At 43.1% G+C, this 25,446-nt stretch overlaps 1 protein-coding gene across 1 annotated transcript in view; it reads right to left on the reverse strand.

Moving 5' to 3' along the window:
* The window catches only part of Tmc2 (transmembrane channel like 2), a 53,102-nt gene extending 41,785 nt beyond the window's left edge, over positions 1–11,317 (reverse strand). Inside the window, exons 1-4 of the mRNA XM_051183154.1 lie at positions 11,131–11,317; positions 8,825–9,137; positions 2,714–2,866; positions 619–709 (exon numbers count right to left, since the gene is read on the reverse strand). Of these exons, the coding sequence (XP_051039111.1) occupies positions 619–709; positions 2,714–2,866; positions 8,825–9,137; positions 11,131–11,317 (744 nt within the window). The remainder of the gene's footprint in view (positions 1–618; positions 710–2,713; positions 2,867–8,824; positions 9,138–11,130) is intronic.
* Positions 11,318–25,446: the final 14,129 nt, after the last annotated feature.

Below are 25,446 nucleotides of genomic sequence, written 5' to 3' on the forward strand. Positions count from 1 at the left end.
GTCATCTCTCCAGCCCATGGAAGCATTAAAAAAAAAAACCAAAACCAAAACCAAAAACAAAGATAAAAGGAGAAAGCTAGAGGTGTCATGATGTTAAATGATTATTCCTAACAAGAGCCCTGATGAATGAGGAATCATAGCTTTTAAATCAGAGGTAATGCACTCTACAGAAGAAAGGCTGCTTCAATACAACCCACATAAAACAACAGCCACTCAAAGCAGGTTCCGACACAGTTCAATAAACAGCATTGCCCACCCCTTATGGGACATCACTGTTCACCAGTCACATAACCCTGATGCTTCCACAGCTTGCCTGTGTTTTCACCAAATCAAGATGCCTTGATTTGAGTGCTGCAAAACAAAATAAATACCAATAATTTTGATACCATTCATTCTGTGGGTCTGTTTACCGTAAACACATCTCATACACATTGAGGATCCACAGATGAGTGTTGAGTAACTGACAAGGGCAGCTGGTTTCCATCCCTGGAGGACTCATATTCGGAGTTCTAAGGGGAACTTGACACTAATGGTCAAGCTGGCAGATCTTTGTGGTGGTCCCCCTGTCCCCTGCTGAGCAGGCTCTCTCACAATTTGTTGTCTGAGGATCCCACATACCTTAGCCATCAGCATCCTGTAGGCGTAGAGGTGTTTACCTTTCCCTTTCCCCAAGGCTCCTTCATACTTCTCCACAAATGCTTGGGCTTCCCTGATCAGGGAAAAAAAATTCAGGTGATGAGAAGACACATGAATTAAATCAGAAATTTAAGGTGTGAGGCTGAAAGCCTTACATGTTTATACCATTAGTTAGAATATCAATTTTATGAAACAGGACATTTTGTCCACTGAACTTTCCCAACCACCACCAATGCCAGGCATAGATTAGATTCTGATAGGTACATTGCTCTCCAAGACTTGTGTCCCTTGGTGTTACATCTGTGAATAAATTGTTATGTGACAGGTGTAGGGAAGATGGACAACTTTGAAACAGGGGGGTTCATAGGGCATGGTAGTGCACCCCTTTATTCCCAGCACTTGAGATAGATGCAGGCAGATCTCTGTGAGTTCAAGACCAGATAGGCCTACATAAAGAGTTCCAGAACAGCTAGAGCTACATGGAGATCCTGTCTCAACAAAACCAAAAATAATAAACAAATAAAATAAAAAATTGGGGGGTTATTTTGATCATCTGGCTAAGGCCATGGATGAAAAAAGCAAAATAAAGAATAGGAGTCCAATAGACTAAAAGCAGAACAACTCCATGTTTTTACTTTTTAAATTTGTGTGTGTGTGTGTGTGTGTGTGTGTGTGTGTGTGTGTGTGTGTGTGTGTACATGGGCATTTGTGTGCCATTATGCATGTGTGGATGTCAGAGGACAACTTTTGGGAGTCAGTTGCCTCCATCTGCTATGGGTTCTGGGGATCTAATCCAGGGTGTCAGGCTTGTGTGGCAAGTACTTTTACCAGCTGAGACATTGTACCAGCCATAGAGTTTTAGTTATAGTCGGAATATTGTGCTTTGAATCTGCAACGACCCCTACAAGTCCACATCTTAAGTGCTTGTTCCCTAGCTGGCGGTGCTGTTATGGAAAATTGTAAGTCTTTAAGAAATGGAGCCTGGTTGGTGGAAGTAGGTCTGGAGGGGCAGGTTCAGTGGTGATGTGGCCAGAAACTGCTTTGTTTTTTGAAATAAATAATGTCAAGATATGACTCCCATATCACTCTCCATAATAACAGCTTAATCTGAGCATGAGAAAATTTGTGCTTGAGGGGAGTAAGGGAAATGAAGCTTACACAAAGGAAGGGTGAAAATGAGTTGCTGTGGTTGAAAATGGAGGCCAGGTTTAGGGTAGGAGAGGTAACGGTGGGAAGGACTTTCATAGTGGATAACCAGAAATTATGTATTGTGAATCCTGGTTTAGCTCGGAACTGCAAGAGATAATCAGGAATAAGAAAATACTTGAACCAAGTGGTGAGAGTGCACATCTTTAATCCTAGTACTTGGGAGAGAGAGGCAGAGGCAGAGGCAGGTGGATCTCCAGGTTCAAAGCCAGCCTGGTCTACATAATGAGTTCCAGGACAGCCAGACCTGCACAGAGAAACTCTGTCTCAAAAAACCAAAAACCAGGGGGAGAAGAAGGAGGAGGAGGAAGATATATGGTGTGCCAGCCTTTCATATGCAATCAAGGGAAAGGCTAAGTTGGAAATAAGAGCCAAAAGGCATAGTTAGGGAGTGGTATCACAATTCAAACCCATACCAATAGAGCACCATTCCTGCTGTGGCCTTGCCTTAGGACACAGTGACATGCTAGCAGTAGAGGTAGACCTTTTCACTTGCTATGCAAGTCATTCAAGGGAGAGAGAGCTGTGTAGGGGAGGTTGTGGGTGCTTAAAGCAGGCAAGACAGTCGCCATTGCTGAGAAGGGCCAGTATAGAAAGTTCCTGGTGAAGCCAGACCTGTGCTGGGTCATGAGAGGGAACCAGCACACGGGGTATAGGGGAGATGGTTGTAAGCAATGGAAGGCCAGGGATCGATGCCTGCAAATCTTAAAGGTTGCCAGGCTCTACTGCATCTCTCTGTGTGCTTATAGTGGGGAGGCTGCAAGGGCAGATCTTTCCTGTCCAGTCTCACCGGGGCAAAGAAGAGAACGACACACCCTTACAGAAGGAAAGCCTCCCGTGCCCCGAGAAGCACTGCTTACAGCCCACTTACCTGAGCTCTCTCAACTTCTTTGCCATGGGCCAGGGTTTGTTCCGCATGGTGGCGATGAGCTTCTTCTTTTCTTCTACCTCCTGCAGGATCTGAGCCAGCTCCTCCTCAGACAGGGACTCTCCGGTAGAGACACTGGAGGCTGAGGAAGTGGACCTAGGGACAGAGCCATAGATTCGGGTAGAGTTATAAGGGCTCTGGACAGGGGAGGAACCCACAGGAAAGATGCTTTGACACTCACAGAGCTGATGGAGCCTCTCCCTACTAGACACAGGAAGTGGCTCCCACTGCCCCCTAGAGGAGGCCAAAACTGTATCCTGTAGCCTCAGGTATGACTAGGTTGCATCCTCAAACTTGATTTTCTTGAGTTCTCCATCCATACACACGCTAGCACAGTAGTGTCCAATAGAAATAAAAGGTGAGCCACTTGTAATTTAAAATTTTTCTTTGTTCATTCGTCCATTTATTTGTTCCTTCTTCCTTTCTTGTAAGGGTTTCAGGGCTGACAAGATGGCTTACATGGCAAAGCACTTGCCATGCAAGCCTGATGACTGGAGTTTGATCTCTGGAACCCACATGAAGGCAAAAGGAGAGAATCAACTCCACCAAATTGTCCTATGACCTTCAAATATGCACAGGGGCATTTAACCACCCCCGCCCCCACTACCGCCCACCCCCACGCCCCGCCAACACACACACTGTGCTGGCTAGTTTTATGTTAACTTGACACAAGCTAGTGTCATCAGAGGGTAAGGAGCTTCAATTAAGAAAATGCCTTCAGAAGATTAGGCTGGAAGAAAGGTATTTTTTTGTTATTAGTGGGTGGTGGGGGAGGGCTTAGCCCATCATGGGTGGTGCCATTCCTGGGCAAGTGATCTTGTGTTCTATAAAGCAGGCTGAGCAAGCTGTGAGGAGCAAGCCAGTAAGCAGCACCCCTCCATGGCCTCTGCATAAATTCCTGTTTCCAGGTTCCTGCCCTGTTTGAGTTCCTGTCCTGACTTCCTTCAGTGATGAACAGTGATCTGTAAGTGTAAGCAGGATAAACCCTTCCCTCCCCACAACTTGTTTTTTTTTTTTTTTTTTTGGTCACAGCAATAGAAACCCTAAGACACACACTAGCAGTTTTTAATCTCAAAACTTTATTTAAAATACTTTCACTACAATTTTAAAATCTGAGGAAGCCCTTTATTGACTCCAAGTCATTCATAAATATGAAAAGCATGGCATGTTTTTCATTTGAGAAGCTTCCATTGAGAATAGTAAAATGTGACCACAGGTATTAGTCCCACTTCTAAGGGGCAGTGATGTCCTCAAGCAGTGAGCACCATTCAGAGTTTAGACCTTAATCTCTACAGTGAACAGGAAGAAATAAAATTTTATGATTTAACAAGGGCAAATTCTCTCTAGGTAATGACTGTCCCTGGATTCCCAGACATTCAAATGCAAAAAATAAACATTTCTGTCTCACTGATTTTTTTTTTAATTCACCAATTTTCTTCTGTCACTTTCATAGTGTTATAACAACAATACAAGTCCATTAAACATCATCATCAACAACAACTTTCTCTGCTCAAGAGAATAGAATGTGTGATCTGGGTAGAGACCTAACATTCCAGTTGGGCAGGGTCAATCTCTTGGCCTAGGGACTGCCCTTGGGAAGGTGGGCTCACCTTACCCATGCTAAAGAGATGGGTGGAATAATTAATCCTTCAGTGAAACACAGCCCTCCCCTCTCTCCCCCCATCCAGGTCCCCTGTGTAGTAGCTTACCTGGGTACAGTTGTGTAGCTTATAAGTGTGCTTGTTTTTTGAGTTATCTGGAAAAGTCTAACTTTTATTCTCCCTCTTTGCCAAGCATGCTTTACCTAGCACCTTGGGCTTCCCCAACATCTTGGGGTTCCTTACATTTTCTTCAGTGCTTCCCTCCATCCACATCATGTGGCTGCTTGTCCACCATGTAACTGGCTTCCATGCCATCCTAAATGGCATGGCTCCCCCCCCCCCATTTTTGGGCAGCTGCTGTAGTTTACAGCTGGCCCTAGGGTTATTTTAAACCTTAATAAAATTGTCCTTACTTTTCCATTTGAGTCTATGCCTACGTTCTTTTATTAATGAGACTCAGAACCCCAAGAGGGGACCTTGAAGTTCCCTGTATCTATAGTTTGTTAGAAGCCTTCTTTGAATGTAACATAATACAGAGAATGGGCAATGAAACCTAACTGCACCATGTCATAGGAGATTGAACTTTGAGTCAGAATAGTTGTTCATGAGCCCTGGCACCAGTCAGGGTAGGCCAGAGGAACTCCAAGAAGTCCTGTTCAATGAAGAATCCAGAGCAGGTGTATCCTAGGCTGAGGATGCTTGTCTCACTCCAGCTGAGAGCCAGGTTGCAGTTAGGATTACAGATAAGTCTATTGTGGTTTAATAAGGATTGGGAAAAACAGATAGGCTGAGTAAATGTTTATTTGGGGAGAAATAACTTACAACAGAGACAGATGAACACCAGCAGGTTCCTGGACCCAAGGATGCCTCCAGATGCACTCTGTCCCCATCCAGCAAGCAAGGGAGTGTTACAGGGTCCCTTCCGCAGACCTAGTTCCCCCAGGTCACTTCCGCCCCTGTCCCCACCCCCAATGGGCATGGTGCAGACAAAGTGAATATCTCACTACCAAAGTCAGCAATAGCATGAATCAACACAAAAGCATGAGGATCTAGCCCTCTGACACACCAGAGACTTCCTACAAACATCAGTCCAAAAGCTCACAAAATTGGAAATTTTAATTTAAAGCTTTTTAAGAGCCACATTTAAATGGTGACATGAAATGGATGAGATAATAATGTATTTCATAATTCACTCAAGTTATAGTTTTAACATGATCAATGTAAAAATCATTGAAATATTCTTTTTTGTTTTTTTGTCTGTTTGGTTGGTTTTTGAGACAGGGTTTTTCTCTGTGTAGCACTGGCTGTCCTGGAACTTACTGGTAGATCAGACTGGCCTAGAACTCACAGAGATCCACCTGGCTCTGCCTCCCAAGTGCTGGGATTAAAGGCATGTATCACCAATGCTCGGCCAAAATATTCTAGTGATAGTCTTTTGGTATGGTCTTTACAATCTGATACCCACTCTTTATAGTGAATATCAATTTAGACATCAAATTTCCATCATAAATAGTTGCTCTATATTTGCAGTTTGTAAAATTATAGTTGAGAAAGTAGACACACATACACAGATTGCTTTAAACGTGCTTTGAAAAGTTTTTACCAAATCAAGTGATACATGGTCATTTTTCTTTGATGTTTATATCCTTTACAAAATGCTTTGATTCCAAAGTCAGTTCAGGTCAGTTTCAGAACTATATCTGTCAGTCCAAGTTAAATAAATTCACTAACTCAGTTGCGTTAATGTCAAATTTAAACTATGCTACATTAAATCAAGTTGGAAACTCATTTCTTCAGTCTCCCTGGCCATGTCTCAAGTGCTCGATGCCTTGTGGTTATTGTATGGTTAGCACAGCTACAGAGAACTTCTGTAGAGAATCTCCATGCTATGTCTCTCCTCCCCAGGCCTGGGTATACTGCCTGCTAGGCTGCTAAAGGATCCAAATTACTGTGTGTGCTCAGTACATCCTCAGTGATAAGTAACTGGCAGGGCAGGTGAACAGAGTCTAGGGAAAGGTTACGTGTAGTGGTTTAAGTGAGAACGGCCCCCATAGGCTTAGATGTTCCTAGTTAGTGGGTCTATTTGAGAAGAATTTGGAGGTGTGGCCTTGTTGAAGGAGGTGTGCCACTGGGGATGGGCTTTTGACATTTTAAAACTCCAAGCCAGATACACTGCCTCTCTCATTCTCTTTCTTCTGTCTGTGAATCAGGATGTAAAGCTCTGAGCTCCTGCCCTAGAGTCATGCCTGTCTGCTTCCCACTGCGACGATCATTGACTAACCCTCTGAAGCCGTAAGCAAGCTCCCAATTAAATGCTTCCTTTTATAAGAGTTCCCTTGTTCATGGTGTCTCTTCACAGCAGTAGAATATGAACTAAGACATTATGCTGGAAAACATTCACAAGGCTCATACAGAGATTAATGGGGACTACTGCTATTTCAGGTTTTGGAGGCCACTTTACAGAAATATCTGAGAGTTTTAGCTTCTTAACTCTTGGGGACAAAGAAATCTTAGAATAAGCTTGGATGCAGAAAGCCTAGCCATAGGCTCTTTTGTCATAACTTGCACATTCCCAGGAATAGCTGACTTTGAGTCTTTGTATGATGTTTTCCCTTTTTGGAGGGTGTTGTCATTGTTTAAGTTCTCCAGATACTTACTGATAAGCTTGTCTTCTCTGTGAAGGAAACATGATGCTTCAGGCCCCAGCAGTACAACACTATCAAATCTTCTCTTGTGTGCACATTGCTTTCGGCCTTGTCTTAATTGAGTCTCATCTTTCCTACTGGACAATCAGCATCTGGGGAACAAGGGCTGAGTCTTTTCATCCCTGTCATGGCAGTCAGCTAAAAATGCCACCATTGAGTTTTTGTCTGTAACTGCTTATATAGCATATGCCATTTAGGGTATGGGTTTCTTCTAAAATTTAAGATACTCAAGGGCAATCAACAAAGCATTCAAGCTAGCTGGAGGTATAGCTTAATGGTAGGGCATGTGCTTAGAATGCAAAAGGACCCAGGTTCAAATCTGGACACAACAAACAACCAAAAGAAAAATCAAGGCATGGTGGCATGTGATTATAATCCCAGCACTTGGGAGCTGAGGCCTGTTAATACAGTGCAGATATCCAAGCACAAATAAATGTGTTACCAATACATGGTGTGTATATCTGAGTACAATGCTGAGGAGCCAGAAGAGGGCATTGGGTCCCTGGAGCTGGAGTTAGAGGGATTTGTGAACTGCCCAATGTAGGTGCCGGGAACTGAACTTGGGTCTTCTGGAAGAGCAAGCAGTATGTGCTCTTAACCACTAAGCCACCTCTCCAGCCTGGAATGAAGATATTCCAAAGGAACACTTGTGCCTCTCCCTTTGGTTATGAGATTACAGAAACAATGGACCCCAGGGATCAGACTTTCCAAGGAATCTGGTGCTGGGAGAAGCAAAAGCCAGAGGAAGAACAGGAAGAGATTTCACACAGTTCTCACAGCTTGTCAGACCACCTTGCAGGAGAGATGGGACCTGAAACAACAGTAGTCAGGACCGTGCCTTGACCAGGGCTGCCTATGTATACACACCCCTGCCCTGTGTTGGAATCTAAACTTCATATCAGGGCCTCCAGATAGACTTGGGGTGGGAGGGTTGGTGGCTACTGGACTCCTTCGGTCCTCTTCCCAGAGCAGTCTTGCTGAATAAACTCCCTTTCTCTTCTTTTCTCTTACTGATGTCAGGGTCCAGGCTCCGGCACTAACTAACTCTGTCAACAATACTAACAAGGAAAGCATGCTGGGACCTAGAAGTAACACCACGTTTGCCATTACCCTGATTCTCACACCTGCTTCAAAAGCCTCCCCCATCATCATAAGGGATTCTTCAAATATCCCTAGAAGCCAGTAAATCATAGACCATCTCTAGTGAGTGCCAAAGAGAAGCCACCCAAAGTCACAAAATGGAAGGAAACCTTACCTATAGATTCTATTCAATTGCCTGGCTACTACCCCATATACTAGTAGAACAAAGGACTCCAAGTCAATTATTCCAACACCCATAGCCTCGGAGCTGGCAGAACTCTTTAAGTTCTAGACTGTGATATTTCTAGAAGAGAGAAGGGCACATACACATGGGGAAGGAGTATGCATGATCCCTGTATGACTTACAAATCTTATGTCATTCATTATTTTCAGCTGCAGTGACTGAGTTGCCAGCTGAAAGCCAGGAACTTTTGAGATCTTATCTCTCCTCTGCCCCTGGGCCACCTCCCCACACCCAGAGCTTTACTTGCAATATGAGCTGCTACATATAACAGTGTATTGGGGCTGTTCTATATGTGATGGATGGTCTGGAAAGTAGGAGCAAGAGCAGTAGCTACTTCTCCCCAAAAGTGAAAAACACACAGTTCCAGGCCAGGTCAAGAAGTTAACTGAAGAGAGAGAGCATGCCGATGAGCACTACAACACACCTTGGCTTCCCGGCCTGCTTGCCTGTCTCCTTCCTCAGAGCCACCTTTTCCTTCTTTGGAGGTATTTTCTGCTCCTTGAGAGAAGTCCTCCGGTCCTTCTTCATCCCCTGGGAAGGCCTTGCCACCTTGCATGGTTTTTGTCCCTGAAGCCCCTTGTGATAGCTTCCATGTCCCATCTGCCTTTTCCGAGAAGACCCTGGCCTGTGGCTACCCTTAGCAGGCTCCTTTGGGCTAGACTGGGCTTGATGCTTGCTTTGGGGATGTGCAGCTGTGGATGTGTGTTTCCTTGAGGGTCTCCTTGCTGGCTTGTCACCTGCAAAAGCAGAAAATGGACAGTGGTGTTTCTACAAGACGCAGCAAAAGAAAGCCTCACTCACTTATAGGGGTTGGGCAACAAAAATCCAACATGCTTCCTAGCACCTACAAGCTCTGTTGAGCTCAGAACATAATGCCTTCAAATACAGCACCTTGGTATATTGAGAGCTTTATGCTGAAGAAAATTAGAGACCACAGATGGTCACTCTCTGACCTTCCCTCATATCCCTGGAGATCCATTCTGGTAGAGAAGTGACCAGTCCTACAATATTAGGGAAAGAGAAGCCAAGAAGCTGAATAGACAGACTTCCTCGTGTCTGATCAACATTAGCTCATTCTCTGTTGTTCTCTAACATAGTTCATACAGGTACAATTCTCCTTGGAGTTTTAAGTCTTCATTTCTGAAGCTCTTGTATCTTATAAACCATAAGTGGATTTGGATAGTTGTCTCTTGTTAATCTATCTTGCTATAGATAGCTCAACCATGAACCAAAGACCTATTTGGGAAACTTCTATTTTGAGAGGGCTGTTGTCTTCCTCCAACCTGTTGGCTTCCCCCTGATCTTACCTAAACCTTGGATTTAGATCTATATTGGTGTCTGTCTTCCTCTGCCTTCCTTCCTCCTGTATTTGTGGTTCTTTGGCTCAAAGTAGATTCATGTGCAGACTTTCAATGCTGTACTGGGTTTGAATGAGAATGGTTTCTGTCTTAGAGTTTCTATAAAGAGACACCATGACCATGGAAACTTTTATAAAGAAAGCATTTAATTTGGGTAGGTGGCTCACAGTTTCAGAGGTTCAGTCCATTATCATCATGGCAGGGAGCAGGCAGGGAGCAGGCAGACAAGGTGCTGGCTACATCTTGATCAGATGGCAATAGGAAGTGTACTGAAGCACTGAGTGTAACTTGGGCATATGTGAGATCTAAAAGCTCACCCCCATTTTTCCTCCAACAAGACCATAACTACTCCCACAAAACAATACCTTCTAATAATGCCAGTTCCTATGAGCTTATGGGGGCCAATTACATTAAAACTACCTCTACCGCCATAGATCTATATATTTGAATGCTTGGTCTCCAGTTGGCAGAATTTTTTGGGAAGGATTAGGCGGTGTGGCCTTGTTGGAGGAAGTCAATGGGGGTGGACTTTGAGGTTTTGAAGCCCAATGCTCTTCTCAGTTATTTTTCTCTGTCTCCTGCTTATGGATCAGCTATAAGCTTTCAGCTACTGATTCAGCACCATGCCTGCCTGCCTACCTGTCTTGCTTCCTATCACAATTGTCATGGGCTTTAACTATCTAGAATGGTGATTCCCCCAATTAAGCTTTCTTTAATAAACTGTCATGGTTATGGTGTTTTGTCATGGTGATAGAAAAGTAGGTAAGACAGCCCATCAAATCTGTTGCTATAAAGTGAACAGTGATATAGCATACTGTTTGATGGACACAAAGCAATCTAATCCAATTCCCTAATTATCCACAATTTCAACTCTCTGGCAACATAAAAAAAAAAAAAAAAAAAAAAAAGACCTCAAGCAGCTGAACGCTATAGTTGGCAAGAGGAAAAAAATGCAAGGTATTAAGATTTTTTTTTTTTTAGCTAGATGTATTAATTGATGTTGGACAATCCATGGCCAACTGTTCTATGCATTTTGATGAGTTGTGGATTTCTGTCATGGTTGCAGAATGAAGCTTCTTTGATGGGTGATGAGAGATACATGTATCTGTTGCTGTAAGGAGAAGAGTGCAGTGAAAATCACACCACTGCTGCACCCTCAGGGATATTTTGCCATGGTGGTCACTATTGTGATTGGCAGGCTTTATTGCTATGTAGGACTGTTGAGTGATTTTTCTCCCTTGGCAGCTTGCACACCACCTTCTGATACTATGAGAACCAACCAGTCCTCAGGAAGAAGGCTTCCAGGTCAGTCCAGCTCAAATCTGCCAAGTCCTATGTCCAAAGTATGCTACGTCTTCAGCGAGAACCTTACCTTCAAATTCTGAGAAGCAACCAAAGGCAACAGAGATAGTCTCTGTTGTTTTGGAGGTCTCTTGGGCTTCCCAGGCCAACAGGTTTCTCATGGTTTTGTCAGATGGTCTGTGGTTCTTGGAGCACATTGTCCTTTCCTTGCCCCCTTTATTGTTTCCTGTGTAAACTTCAATGAAGATCTTACCCATTGTGGTAATTTGAATGAAAATGGCCACCATAGGCTCCCAGAGAGTGGGATTATATGAAAGGATGGTAACATGTGGCCTTGTTGAAGGAAGTATGTCATTAGGGGTGGGGCTTTGAGGTTTTAAAAGCTCAAGCCAGGCCCGTGACTCATTCTCTATTCCTGCTGCCTGTGAATCTAGATGTAGGATGCTCAGCTACCTCTACAGTAGCACATCTGCCTGCATACCTCCATGATTCCTGTGGTGACAATAATGGACTAAACCTCTGAAAATGTAAGCTGGCCCAATTAAGTGTTTCCTTTATAAGAGTTGCTATGGTCACGGTGTCTCTTGAAAATAATATGACACTGACTGAGACACCCATATCCTCTCGTATTCCCTCTGCCTCCTGATGGCCTCAGTGCTTCCCTGTGAGCCCCACCTGTTATCTGAGCATCCCTCTTCTTTGGATCTGTGAATAAAATACTTTTTCTCTCTGATGGTCATTTGCATCTCTGTGTATCTTGCCACAAGTGATTAAATAAGTCCCAGATGTTCTTTAGAGCATAGGAGAACTCTTCTATGCAAGCCCTTGTACTCTAATCTGAACATTCTGATAGAATACAAGCTATTGCAGTTTAAAAAAGATTTATTTTTATCTTTATTTTTGTGTGTGTCTGTGTATATGTACATGTGAGTGTTCATACCAGTAAGAGGCCAGAAAAGGGTGTTAAGATCCTCTGAAGCTAGTTACAGAATCTTGTGATTCAAACAACATAGATGCTGAGAACCAAATTTAGGAACTCTGCAAGAACAACAAGTACTCTTAACTTCTGAGCTTTCTCCTCATCCCAATAAAATGGGTCTGGACATTCACACCTGAGGTCTTAACCCTTAGGAGGCAGAGACAGAGGGATGATAAGTTAAAGGCCAACCTCAGACACACACCAAACTTCAGATTGGTCTGGGATACATAAACTCTTAGCTCAAAAATGGGATGGGAACATATCTAGAGAGAGAGCTCAGTAATTAAGAGTGTATATTGCTCTTGCAGGGGATCTAAGTTCATCTCCCAGTACCCATGTCAAGAGGCTAGCAACCACTGCCTATAACTGCAGCTCCAGGCAATCAGACAGCCTCTTCAGGCTTCCATAGATATTCACACTCACATGCACAGACACACAAGCAAACACACACACACACACACAATAATAATAAGTAAATTAATAAATAAATTAGAATTTTTGTTTTAGAGAGTGGAAGATAGTCAGTGCTTGGCTATATAGCAAGACTGTCTCAAAAGAAAAAAATATATTTTAGGAGGTAGAGTAGGTAGTCAAGACACGGGCTTCTCAAGAGAGAGAGAAAAAACCTGCACTTAAGTGTCTTTTTAATGTCTGTATTTATGATTCTGTGGCTGTCTGAGTTGTACCTTTGAAGGGTGTAATTTACAGCAAGATTTAAACATCAAGCAAAGTTTAAAATTTAAGTGAAAACTAGGGCTGGAGAGAGATGGCTTTAGGAGTGAAGAGCACTGGTTGCTCTTCTAGAGGACCTGAGTCCCATTATCTGCACCCACATGAGGACCACAAGTGTCTGTAACTCCAGTTCCAGGGATCTTATGCCCTTTCCAGCCTCTGCAGGCACAGACTTACATGTAGACAGAACACTCATATGCTCAAAATTAAAAAAAAAGTAAACGTAAGTAAAATATGGAAATGGAAGTAAAATATGTTTAGTTTTTAAGGTCAGTTCAATCTAGAGTCTACACAATCTAGAATCATCTGGGAAGTGGGAACCTAAATCAAGGTATTTCTCCAATCAAATTGACCTGTGGCCATGTCTGTGGGGAACAGTCTTGATTATTGATTGACAGAGGAGGGCCCAGCCCGCTGTGGGGAACACTTCCTCAGGAAAATGGTCCCGAGCTAAATACAAAAGCCGTGTAGGAGCCAGGCAGAGAGCACGCGGTAAGCAATCCTCATGGTCTCTGCTTCAGTTCCTGCCTGGGGTTTCTCCCCTGACTCCCTCAGTGATGGACTAGGGCTGGGAAGTGGAAGCCAAATGAATCTTTTCTTCCTCAAGTTGCCTTGGGTAATGGTATAGTGTTTATCACAGCAGCAGGAAAGCCAACCACAGCAGAACAGGAGCTGGGCTACTGGTTTTCTTATCACTATCCCCTTATGTAAACGAAATTGTAAGGTAGTCTTACCGATGTGTATTATTTGGGTTTGAAGAGAGGTGCTAAATGCTTGAATGTAAAGTTACAAATATTCTGACCCGATATAAACAAATGTTCATATTTCTAGCATCCTTGCTTTATAGACCTTTTGGAAACTGATACTTATCTCTGTAGGTAATTTTGGCTTTATCAGTTGTGTTGTAGTTTCTTGACTTCAACCAGCACACAATGGAAACCCGATCCCAGGAGGAGGAGGTTTTATCCCATCCCATGCCCTTTCCATTCTCATTTTTCTTTTACCTCAATACTTTCATGTGCTTTCCTGCCAAGAACCCTAGCAGTTCACATCGAAGATTGGCGCCTCTGTTAGGGAGGAACACATACAGTCTGAAGCATGCCCAGAACATTATGCTGTCTGTCTTGGCTAATCTTATGTCAACTTGACACAGCTAGAGTCCTCTGAAAGGAGGAACCTCAACTGAGGAAATGCTTCCATGAGATCTAAATGTACACCATTTTCTTGATTAGTGACTGAGGGGGCACCCAGCCCATCGTGGGTGGTGCCATCCCTGGGCTGGTGGTGATGAGAAAGCCCCAAGGAACAAACCAGTGGGCAGCATCCCCCGCCCCTCTCCCTGTGTCCTCTGCATCAGCTCCTGCCTCCAGGTTTCAGCCCTGCTTGATTTTCTCTCCTGACTCCCTCCAGTGAGGACTACAGTGTGGAAGTGTAAGCAAAATAAACCCTCCCAGGCTGGTTTATGTCATGGTGTTTCATCACCGCAATAATAACCCTAACTAAGACACTGCCCTTACCACGTGCTGTTCTTCACAGGAGCCATTTGTTAGTGTGAAACTAATGACCCCAAGGCAAAAGAAATGTCTGACTCCACCTCCTTCAAGCCTTTCTGTCTCTCTTAAGGGGAAAGAAACTGGATATATGTGAGAGTCACAAGCCTAGTAGCACAAGTTCAATAATGATGGAGACATAATGATGAGATGCTGCATCGTGATAAAAAGAAGTGAGTTTTCAAGCTATGTAAAAATAGTGTTGGGAGACCGTGAGTGCATATTTCTAAGTGAAAGTTGGTCCCTGTGCAGACTTCATACTGTTTGATTGCAGCTCCAAGATGCTCTAAGAAAGGTAAAACTGAAGAGACAATAAAACCATGGGTGGCTTCCATGACTGAGTTCCAGGAGATGATTGCATAGGTGGGCCACAGGGTATATGCAGTTCTGTATACTGTTGTGACAACATACTTATTACATTATGCATTTTCAAAATCCACAGAGGTTACAACACAAAGAATGAATCCTAGTGTTAATTCAGGACTTTGACAAGAATGTATCAATATTAATCATAATATGCACTATACTAATGTAATAGAAAAGGAAGGTAATTTATGACCAAGTTTTTCTATAAGTCTAAAATTTCTATTTTAAAAAAAAATCCCATAATATTGGACCTAGAGAGGTGGTTCAGTGGTTAAGGTTACTGGATGCTCTTCCAGAGGACAGGGCTCACAACCATCTGTAACTCCAGTTCCAGGGAATCTCACACCCTTTTCTGGTCTCCATGAGCACCAGGCATGCATGTTGGTACACAGACAGATACAGTCAAACCACCTATACAGGTAGAGAAAAAAAGGTCTATTTTTAAAAATTAAAATGATTGATCCATGAGATGCTTTGAGGAAACATCCAAAAGTGATGTTAAATATTAAAGAGTTCATGATGCAGATCCAGGTTCCCCCTCACTCTTTCATCCTCATCTCTCCAGGCTTGCTCTTAGTTCTAGCCTGTCTATAGAAGCCCCCACTCCCACATTATTCCCATTCCCAAAGCTCTTTCCTGTTGCCTCCCTCAGCCTTTCCTTTTAGCCCACCTTTATTATTCTTTCATACCACCTGCAGACCCTCAGAAAAACTTTCTACCAGTGACCCAACAGCCACCACAATTGCCTAGGATCTAGAGCAGGCAACAACAATGAAAGAACAGGATACCCACCCAACAAGGACAAGGTATCCATGCCAATCAAGACCTCAAACATCAAGACTCCAGATGTCTAAAGCCCAGTGCAAAACCAAACACAAACAACCAAGACAATATGCCTCCTCCAGAAGACAGCAATCCTATTGCAGTAGGTCCTGAGAAGAACAATTTAGCTGAAATACAAGACAAGGACTCAAAATAGTAATTATGAATACGTTCAAGGACCTCAAAGAAGATATGAATAAATAAGTGTCTTATGAAATTGTAAAAACACAGTTGAATGAAGTAAGAAAACATTTTAAGATATGGAGATAGAATTTAACAAAGAAATAGACTCACTAAAGAAAGCCCAAACTAAAATACAACTGAAAATGAAAAATTTAGGACATCAAACAAAACCCTCAGAGGTAAGCTTCACCAACAGATTACAAGACATGGAAGAGAGAATTTCAGGTGTTGACAAGTTTCAGGTAGATGAGATCGATACCTTGGTCAAAGAAAATCTAAAATCTAAAATAAAATAAAATAAAACCCAGGCACAAAACATTCAAGAAACCTGGTACACCATGAAAAGACTAAACCTATGAATAATAGGAATAGAGGAAGGAGAAGAAACCCAGTTCAAAGGCACAGAAAATATTTTTTTTAATAGAAAAAGTTCTTTAATGTAAAGAAAGATATGCTTATCAAAATACAGGAAGCATTAAGAGCACCAAATAGATGGGACCAGAAAAGAAATTCCCATAACACATAATAAAACACTAAACATGTAGGACAAAGAATGTCAAAAGCTGAACAGGAAAAAGATGAAGTAACACATAAAGACAGATCCATCAGAATATCACTTGACTTCTCAGTGGACACTAAAAGCCAGAGGGTCTGGACAGATATTCTACAAACTCTAAGACATTATAGATGCCAGCCCAGACAACTATACTCAGTAAAACTTTCAATCACAGTAGATAGAAAAAGAAAAACATTACACGATAAAACCAAATTTAAGCAATTCAGCTCTACAGAAGGTATTAGAAGAAAAACTAGTTGGGAGAGATTAACTATATCCAAGGACACAGGGAATGATTAATATAAGAATAATAAATAAAGTGAGGGAAGAAATACCCATACCACAAGAGCAAAATAATAGGAATCAATAAACACTGCTCTTTAATAACTTTCAACATTAACCAAGTGTGGTGGCATTTGCCTTTGATCTCAACACTTAGGAGACAGAGGCAGGTGGATCTCTGTGAATTCAAGGCCAGCCTGGTCTACAAAGTGAGTTCCAGGAGAGCCAGCACTGTTACATAGAGAGACCCTGTCTTGAGAAACAAACAAAACAAAAATAAAATAAAATAAACTTTCAGCATTAATGGTCTCAATTCTCCAATAAAGACACAGACTAATAGACTGGATTAGAAAACAGGATCCATCTCTCTGCTGCATACAAGTAACACATTTTTCTGTCAAGACAGAAAAATGAAATTATGAAACTTGCAATAAATGGATTGAGCTAGGAAAAAAAATCATCTTGAACGAGGTAACCCAGACCCCAAAAGACAAATGTTGTATGCTTTCTCTTATGTATTAGCTTGTAATACATGTGCTACATTTCGAGTAACTAGAGTTTAGGGCCAGAGGGGGGTAGAAGATCTCCCAAGGAAGGGAAATGGAGTGTAGAGTTATGGAGAGATAGAGCAAACTAGAATAGAAAGATTAAATAGAGGGAGGGATGGGAAGGCAGGGTAAAGGGGGAAAAAGGGACCTAATAACACTAATGGCGTTTGAAAAGCCATATGGAAGTCTACTACTGTGGAAGCTTCCTGAAATATATACAATATGAAAGGAATATAAATTGAATCACCAAATAATAGGGGAGATGATGCCACAACTAGGCATCTTGTGCTACCAAGTAAAACCTCTAGTGCCAGGAATGGGCTACATCTTGTTGAGTCATTGGCCAAAAGGGTACCATGGAACTCCGCAAACATTACAGGCTACTGGTTGCTCTCCACAACCTGATGGTAAGGCCCTGTGGCCCTGTTGCTGAAGACAACACTTACTTATGTCACCCAATGCAGAGAAGTGGAGTTGGTGCCTAACAGGAAACTACAGCCCTCCTGAACAGAGTTCATAGTGGTGTAAGGTACTTTGCACTGCAGAGGCGGAAGGTTCTCATCAATATCTCCCAGATATAAACCCTGTGACCTATAACAGTAACCTTCCTGCAAGATATATTGGTACAATAGTGGCATAAATGTTATGGACGCAATTAGCCGCTTTTAAATGTTGGATTTAAGGTCTATTCCATGAGATGGAACACATCTTGACACTGCTAAAGTGGCCAAGAGCCTGAGGCCCGATACGTCATGGGCCCAGGGAGAAACCAAATGCTATTATTCTGCTAAAGGAAGATAACAATAAAATGACTTCTAATGACAACATTGCTACTCCGATAGATTAGTGCTTAACCCACATCAGAGAAGCTTCTTCTTTCAGTAGATGGGAGTCAAGCCCATGTACAGGGCGAGAGATTTTGGAACACTCAGTCCTAACTGGGATGTCTCCATCAAACCCCTTCCCTCAGCGGAAAGGGATCTATGAGGAAGAGGAGGCGGAAAGACCATAAGAGCCAGAGGGGATGGAATGACTCCAAGGAAAGTGTCTTCTAGACACAACAGGACTAATGCACATTTGAATTCAAAGCCACTGTGGCAGCTCACACAAGACCTGCAAGGGGTCAAGCCAGACAGGGCCCAGAATGGGGAGGGAATGAGGTCTCATCCCTAAGAAGATTTTTGAAATTGAATCCTGCTGGGAAAGGGAAAGTCTGCTTTCTCCAATGGAGTGTCACTGAGTATATCAACCATACTCCACTATGCCCAAGAATAGTTAGCCAACACAAAATGAACTTCATATTTTGTTTTTGTTTTGTGTATGTGGACTTATTTTTATTTTGTTTTGTTTTGGCATCTTCTGTCTTACTGGTCTTTTGTTTGTTTTAATTTTTTTTTTTTTACTTTTTAAAACAATCTTATTTTATACACAAATCCCAGTTCCCTCTCCCTCCCATCCTCCTGCCCTCCTCACCTTCTCCCCACCCCACCCTCCGTCCATTCCTTAGAGAGGATGAGACATCCCATGGAGAATCAACAAAGTCTGTCACATCACTTGAGGCAGGACCAAGGTCCTCCCCTCTATATCTGGGCTGAGCAAGGTATCTTCCTGTAGGGAATGGGCTTCAAAAAGCTAGTTAATGTGCTAGAGATAAATACTGGTTCCACTGCTAGTGGCCCCAGTAACTGCCCATGCTACCCAACTGCACCCCCCCCCTGCAGTTCAGTCTTATGCAGATTCCCCAGCTGTCAGTCTGGAGTCAGTGAGCTCCTACTAGCTCAGGTGTTTCTGTGGGTTTCTGAATCATGCTTGTTAGTTTTGATTTTCGTTTTTGTGGGTTGTTTTTGAGAGAGAGATTGAGAAAGAGAGAAAGAACATCAAGTTGGGTGGGTAGGGAAGTGAGGGGTATCTGAGAGAAGTCGGGGGAGAGAAATGATAAAAATATATTATATGAAAACGTCAAATTAAAAAAGATTAAAGGTGCTTATGTGATTGGCTTATAACAATTAAATAAATGATTATACAAAGTAAATATTTTAAAATATTCCTAATGGTGGCACAGAGCTGTAATCTCATCCCTTGGGAAGCAATAGCAAGCAATGGAGATCAGGAAGTGGCAGTATCGTTCGGGACTTCAGCATTCATTAGCACAGTCTTCTGTGTTTAGGGTATTTTAATTGACACGAGAAGTTGAAGTCATGGCAATAGAGGAGAATCTCTCTCTTTATAACTTCTAGGTCCTCTTCAACTTCTGGCTGGCTAGCTTCTTTCTTCACAGGTCACAGAAATGCTATAATCACATTCCCAGAGGGAGCTGCTTAAGCCCCCATTACAAAAGGATTGCTGGGAGAATTCCACTCTTAGGCATATACCCAAAAGGTGCATTCTTACAAGGATGTCTGTTCAACTATGTTCATAGCAGCATTATTTGTAATTGCAACCTAAATGCCCCTCAACTGAAGAATGGATGGAGGAAATATGGTACATTTACACAATGGAGTACTACTCAGCAGGACACACACACACACACACACACACACACACACACACACACACACACACACACACTGGAATCTTGTATTTCAAAGGCAAATGGATGGAACTAGAAGAAACCTGAGTGAGGTAACCCAGTCACAAAAAGACAAACACAGTATGTACTCAGTCATATATGGATTTTAGACATAGAGCAAAGGATCACCAGCCTACAACCCACACTGCCAGAAAAGCTAGCAAACAAGGAGGACCCTAAGAGGGACATACATGATCCCCCAGGGAAGGGGAAAGGGACAAGATCTCCCAAGCAAATTGGGAGCATGGGGGGAGGGGAGGGAGTTAAGAAAAAGAGAAGGGGAGAAGAGGAGGGGAGAGGAGAGCATAAGGGAATAGGAAAATTGAGTGAGGGAAAGAATAGAGGAGAACAAGAAAAGAGATACCATAATACAGGGAGCCATTACAGGTTTGAAGAGAAAACTGGCTCTAGAGAAATGTTCAGAGATCTACAAGGATGAACCCCCACTAACAAGCTGAGCAATAGTGGAGAGGCTAAATTATATGTCCTTCCCCGGTAATGAGATTGATGACTACCTCATCTGCCATCCTCTAGTAGCTGATGGAAGCAAAGCAGACACCCACAGCTAAACACTGAGCCGAACTCCTGGAATCCAGTTGCAGAGAAGGAGGAGCAAAGGGGTCAAAACCAGGCTGGAAAAACTCATAGAAACTGCTGATCTGAACAAGGGGGAGCTCATGGACCCCAGTCTGATAGCTGGGAAACCAGCATAGGACCAAACCAGGCTCCCTGAACGTGGGTGATAGTTAGGAGGATTGGGAGGTCGATGGGGCCTCTGGTAATGGATCAGTATTTATCCTTAGTGTACAAATGGACTTTGGGAGCCCATCCCACATAGAGAGATACTCTCTCAGCCTAGACACATGGGGGGGAGGGCCTAGGCCCTGCCCCAAATGAAGACTCCCCATGGAAGGCTTCACCTTCCATGGGGAGCAGAAATGGGATGGGATGGGGCTTGGAAGGGGAAGAGAGGAGGGGAGGATGAGGAAACTGAGATTGACATGTAAAACAAGCTTGTTGCAAATTTAAATTTAAAAATTATCAAAAAAAAAAAAAAAAGATTGCTGGGAGACGAGAAGGTGCCCTTTGGAGGGAGGCCTTTGGGTGTGGGTTCTGGCTGCACACCTGCTAGATGCTGCTTGTCCCTGGGATAATGATTGTCCATAGGTAACCAAGGCAAAACTCAAAGTGTCTCTAACTCTGGGAGTGTCCCTGTTAAAGCTGAGGCCGAGCAGCAGCCCATGTGTGCTTGGCCTAATGCCTCCTCCCCAGTTAAACCAATTGCTACCCAGGAAAGACTCATGCTCGTTATTGAGAGAAGGGTGTGTGTGTAGGGGGGGTTGATGGAGAGGAAGGAGGGTGTGGGATGGATGAAGTTCAGGACGAACATGAGACTGGCACACTATTCAGGAGCTCATCCCCCTCCACACTGCCTCACTCCCTCCATCCCCATTCTCCATGCATGAGAGCTGCTCTGATGGGTTTCTTACTTCATCATGCGCCCAAGGCCAGGAAGGAGGCAAATGGTCGCCCTCCGGAAAGTCTGGTAGCAGCCCCATTTCACTGTGGGGGACTGCAGGCAGCAACTTATCTCCAGTTACTCTATTCAAAAAGCTCTAGTCCAACATTTCCCTGCTACCCGGAGAAGTCATATTCAGAACTCTCTCCCCTCTTCCTCTGCACAGTTGGTGAGAATCATTAAGGAAAGACAGCTGTGAACAGTAAGCTCTTAAGATTATGCAGATGAGCGGCCAGCTCCAGCAAGTTCATTAATGTGGGCTCTGCATGACCCTCTGCACAGATCACTTTCAGTTTCTTTAGGAGCCCTCGAGGAAGTGACAACTACCCTCATCCCATTGGTGGGTAGGAAGAGGGTAAGAAGCCACCTGGAGGTTGCTCAGTTCAAGTTGCAGGGTCTGAACTCAAATGCAGGGCCTTCCCATGTTTCTTGAGACTGCTTCCCCTTTACCACTGTGCCAAGAGCCCTGGTAGGTTGGACCCTTGAAGATCAAGATGAGGACTCACCTTCCTCCTCCAGGCTCTTTAACTGGCGACTCATGCTCATCAGAATATCAAGGTCCTCACGCTGGCTCACATCTTCATATACCTCCAGCCTGGGGTGTTCTCACGCTGTCACAGCCACTGGCCCCTCTTCCTGGGACTGACAGCAGCCAGAGCTTTTCTGAGATGAAGGTGGAGGTAGGTTTCATTGGGGAGGAAGATGGGGGAAGGAAGCAATGAATTTTCAGCACGTCAATCCATCCACACACTCCTCTGCTCTGGTTTCTCTGCCAAGGACAGTGTGGCCTCACGTTTCAGGCATCACTTATACATGAGGGCCCTGGAGGGGTAGGAACTGTAGGCTCATCTCCTGACAACGATACCACTTGCATCCAGCCAGGGAAGGTGTGAGCTATATTGCATGGCTCTTTCCCAGTGTCTTGAGTCCCTGATTGGGACAAAGGTGTAAATTATCTCCTGGGCTTCTGTTTAAAGTGCAGATTATGAAAAGATGGACAATGGAATCTCCGTGCTCCCTGCCCCCCTCCATTTGCAGTGCTCAGCATGAAGCCAAGGGTCTTGTGCATGCTGGGAAAATGTTCCTGGGTCCCGGAATCTACACTTTGGCCCTGAGCCAACACGGATGACTGGTCCTACTGCAGTCACCCGCTTATTCATCCAGCAGCTTTCTCTAGTTCTGCCTGCCTTTAGGGAAAGTTCTGCTCATCTGCTCTGAAAACCACTATTATCATGTAATAGCAAGGCTTCAGAACCAGAATGGTACTAAGGTTCCTGTTGGTATCAGCTGATACTGGACTTTAGAGACTATCCCTAGATGGATTCCAGGTTCTTCTAATTCCTTAGCAAGGAATTGATCAAAGACACAGAGTTGCAGCAGAAACAATATTAGGAAAATATACACTTACAAGGGAGGAATCTGGCTGGGACAGGGAGGCTCAGCAGCTCAGAAGTCCTATAGAGCTGGGGGTTTTCTGTTACCTTAGTGTGGGCTCATTTGCATATCAAAGCTTTTTTTTCCTGCACATTCTATTATGTTTAGTTCTATATACAACTTCCTGGCTCCCCAGCATTCTGTATCTCCACCCAGTGGGATCATAATGGACCTCAGGCTACCCTTAGACACTTTGGAGTGCCTCTGTACCCATGCTGGTAGTGTGAGCTGGTTTCAGTCAGCTTCATCGGGGTGGTTTCCAATCTTTCATTAATTCCAACTTGCTTTTTATGCTAATTATGCAAGGTTTTGTGAGAGTACTTCAGGAACACCCCCCCCCCCCCGCACGCCTTATTGGTCCTCCTGCCCCTCACCATCAACAGACTTTCAGAGGAACCTCCTGGAAGGGGCTCACAAGGCCTCAGAGTGCAGGAGGCCTTGTGAGCCCCTTTTTCTTTTATTTTTACAAAGGATTAGTGGTATGGCTAGGCCATAGAGGGTAAGTGGGACTTCCAGGCAGAGATAGGCACTCTGGGAAGAGTCTGAGAAGTAGGGGATCCACCAGTCAGTTATGGAGGAAGTTGGATGTATGATACTGAGGAGAGGTAATGAGCTGTGTGGCAGATTATAAATTAATATAAAGGGGTTAATTTAAATTTTAAGAGCTAGTTGGGAACAAGCCTAAGTTAAGGCCAAGCTTTCATACTTAATAAGAAGTCTCCATGTTATTATTCAGGGTCTGGCAGTTCAAAGAAAGACCTGTTGGCTATATGTTTGTTGCATACAGTACCTTTCCTCTATTGCCAGACTCTTCAGAGCTTTTATTAAGGGATGTTAAATTTTTGTGAAAGGCCTTTTATGCATTGCTGAGCTATCATGTGATTTTGGTCCTTGAGTCCATTTATACTATATAGATCAGAAGGTGTAGGATTAAAGTCTGTGGGTCAGTCTTGTTGCTTTCTATAGATCTGTTACCTTATTTACCTTATCTTGGTTTAACTTTGGCAGATCATATGCATTTAGATTATTTTTTCCCATTTAGCAGAACAAGTTTTTAAGGTATGTCCTTGAGATTTGCTGAATTTCATTGGTATCTATTTTCTCTCTTATTTTATTAAAAGTTCTTTCTCTTTTTGCTTAGATTGGTCAGGAATTTACTTTTAAAAAACCCAACTTTTTATTTCATTGACTTTTTTTGTTTCTACCTTGTTAATTTCTGCCTTGATCTTACTTGTTTCTTTACTCCTTTTGCTTTTGTGTTTGGCTTGTTCTTGTTTGTTCAAGGTTCTAAAATGCACCATTAAACTATTTATTTGAGATCTGATTTTGTTTTCATGTAGGCACTTGTATCTATAAACCCCTTTCTTAGAACAGCTTTCATTATAGCCCATATTTTTTGGTATGCTATGTTTTTGTTTTCTTTTTAGCATTAATTAATTAATTAATTGAAAGACATGTTACTGTGTAGCCCTGGCTGGTGACTTACAACTCATTATGTAGATGAGGTCTTGAATAGAGAGCCACCTACCTCTACTTCCCAAGTGCTGGGATTAAAGGCATGCACCACCATACCCGGTTCATTTTCATCAGTTTAAATTTTCTCCTTCATTTATTCATCGATCCATTAATCATTCAGTAGTGCGTTGTTTAATCCTCATGGGTTTGTTTATTTCTGAAGTTTCTCTTGTTGTTGATTTCTAGCTTGATTCTATTTTACTAAGAATGACAAAAGTTATTTTAATTTTCTTGTACTTGTTGAAACTAATATAGGGTCTGCTTTAGAGAAAGTTCCATAGACTTCTGAGAAAAATGTGTATTCTGCAATGTTTGGGTGGAATGTTCTGAAGATGTCTGTTAATTTCATTTTATCTAGAAGTATATGTTTTATGAAATTGGGTGTGCTTGTGTTTGGTGCTTCTATATTTAGAATTGTAATAATGGGTTTTTCCATTAATCAATGTGGTGGCTTGAATAGAAATGGCCCCCGTAGACTCATATATTTAAATGCTTGGTCACTAGGGAGTGGCACTATTAGGAGGTATGGCCTTGTTGGAGTAGGTGTGGTCTTGTTGGAGAAAGGGTGTTACTGAGGGTGGGCTTTGAGGTCTCCGAAGTTCAAGATAGGCCTAGTGTGTCTCAGTCTCTTTCTGTTGCTTGCAGATACAGATGTAGAACTCTCAGCTACCTTTCCAACACCATGTCTGCCTGCGTGTCTCCATGCTCCCTGCCATGGTGATGACGGCTAAACATCAGAACTGTAAGCCATCTCCAACTAAATGTGATCCTTTATAAGGAAACCCTAAGACACTCAGTATGATGTAGTTTTATCTCTTATAACTAGTTTTGAAATCTATTTTCTCACATATTAAAACAGTAACAACTTCTTGTTTCCAAGTTCCAATTGCATTGAATACCCTTTTCCATTTCTTCACCCTGTCTTAGTTTGGGTTTAATTGCTATGAAGAGACACCATGACTCAGCAATGTTTTCTTATAAAGGAAAACATTTAATTGGGGCTGGCTTACAGTTCAGAGGTTGCGTCCATTATCTTCATGGCAGCAGCAGGCAGACATGGTGCTGGAGAAGGAGCTGAGAGTTCTACATCTTGGTCAGCGGGCAGCAGAAGGGATTGTCACTGTGAAAGGTCTCACAGGATAGGCAGATCACACTGGGCATGACTTGAGCATATGGGACCTCTAAGCCCACCCCCCCACAGTGACACATTTTCTCCAACAAGGCCACACACCTCCTAATAATACCACTCCTTATGGCCAAGTATTCAAACATATGAGTCCACGGGGGCCAAACCTATTTAAACCACCGTATACCTTAAGGTATCTATCTTT

This window comes from Phodopus roborovskii, unplaced genomic scaffold, assembly GCF_943737965.1.
Source record: "Phodopus roborovskii unplaced genomic scaffold, PHOROB, whole genome shotgun sequence".
Lineage (NCBI taxonomy): Eukaryota > Metazoa > Chordata > Mammalia > Rodentia > Cricetidae > Phodopus > Phodopus roborovskii.